We start from the raw sequence: 1,669 nt of genomic DNA on the forward strand, positions 1-1,669 counted from the left end.
AAATAAATCACTTCAAAAGCAAGAAGACATATATAAGAGAGGTGGAAGTGTGGTAAAATATCGCTCTTTGTACGTACGTACGCAGAATATAAAATTGAGATGTGAATATCGTTTCCAAAGTCAAATGATGCAATTATATATAATACTTGATTAAAACCAAATCCAACAGTTTGAATTTTGTAATAGTCAAAGAAAGCAAAGCCTCTTGATCTATATATATATCATCTAGTATTCGACTAGCGATATAAATCATAAACCATTAATCAAAGCTTCTCCTTCCAAACTTCTTAAATATTAAGAGATCGATCAGCAAAGGTATATATACATGGCAACTGCCCGTATCTCTCTCCTGGTTGCTCTCTTCGCTCTATCCTTCTCCTTCTCCTTCGGTTCTGACCCAAGCCCCCTTCAGGATTTCTGTGTGGCCGACAAAGACTCGCAAGGTAGCATATATGCTTTCGTTATCATGTTTCTTAAACGAGTAAATACCAACATATGTATATGTTACCTGTTAGTTTCCATATATAGATCACTATATATATATATATAACAGATCAATATATAACCTCAATGTTAGTAAGAGGAAAAAATAAATAAGAATCAAATTAATTTGATATATTCTCTCATAATTAGCCAGCCTCTTATAATTTTCTCTTGTTTTCTTTTGCAGTATTTGTTAATGGAGTAGCATGCAAGAATCCAAACCATGTGACAGTGGACGACTTCTCCTTCTCTGGACTGGACAAGGCTGGGAACACTAGCAACCAACTGGGTTCTGCGGTAAACCTAGTCAATGTGGAGAAGCTCCCAGGTTTAAACACCTTTGGCATCTCCTTTGCTCGTATAGACTATGCACCGTATGGCCTCAACCCTCCCCACACTCACCCGCGTGCCACCGAAGTACTAGTCGTACTCGAAGGATCGCTATATGTCGGATTTGTTACCACAGCTAATAAACTCTTTGCCAAGGTCCTCAATAAAGGCGATTCTTTCGTGTTCCCTATCGGCCTGATTCACTTTCAATACAATTATGGCACTACTAATGCTGTGGCCTTTGCCGGCTTGAGTAGCCAGAATCCAGGAGTCATTAGAGTTGCCGATGCACTCTTCGGAACCAAACCACCCATCTCGGATGCTGTTCTGATGAAGGCATTCATGGTGGATCAGAAAACCGTTGATTACATCCAATCACAGTTCCAGTAAACTAATTTGAGCTAGCTAGGTTTCATGATTACAAGCAACTCTAGCTCAAGTTTGAACTAAATAGGCATTATATGTATTGTTTGTAATCAACTCTAAAGTTTGAACTAAATAGGCATTATATGTATTGTTTTATTTTTCTAATTTGATACAAGAATTCGCTTTTTTATGCGTGTGGTTTGGATTTTTTTTTTTTTTTTCTATTTATCAATTGTGATGTAACAAATCGATATGTATACGATTAGATAAAATGTACTTGTTGATTGTTTGTTAATACTTGTTGCTTTCTTTATGCACGGAAAATATATACTTTGATTTTTGTCCACGTCAATCTTGACTTGGTTAATACAATTTAATTCTTGCCCTGACCGCATGTGCTATTTGACTATAGCTACGTACCGCACAACGGCACAAATATTATTAATGATGATAATGAACTTAATATATTACAATTTTGATACCATCGATC

General features: G+C 36.4%; 1 protein-coding gene across 1 annotated transcript; it reads left to right on the forward strand.

Annotated features, from left to right (window-relative positions):
* The first annotated feature begins 268 nt into the window (after positions 1-268).
* On the forward strand, positions 269-1,272 carry LOC144551977 (putative germin-like protein 2-1). The gene is made up of 2 exons (XM_078300089.1): positions 269-443; positions 671-1,272. Exons 1-2 carry the CDS (start codon positions 326-328, stop codon positions 1,201-1,203), a joined length of 651 nt encoding a protein of 216 aa, XP_078156215.1. The 5' UTR covers positions 269-325; the 3' UTR covers positions 1,204-1,272.
* Positions 1,273-1,669: the final 397 nt, after the last annotated feature.

This window comes from Carex rostrata, chromosome 3 (genome assembly GCF_964058835.1).
Source record: "Carex rostrata chromosome 3, lpCarRost1.2, whole genome shotgun sequence".
Lineage (NCBI taxonomy): Eukaryota > Viridiplantae > Streptophyta > Magnoliopsida > Poales > Cyperaceae > Carex > Carex rostrata.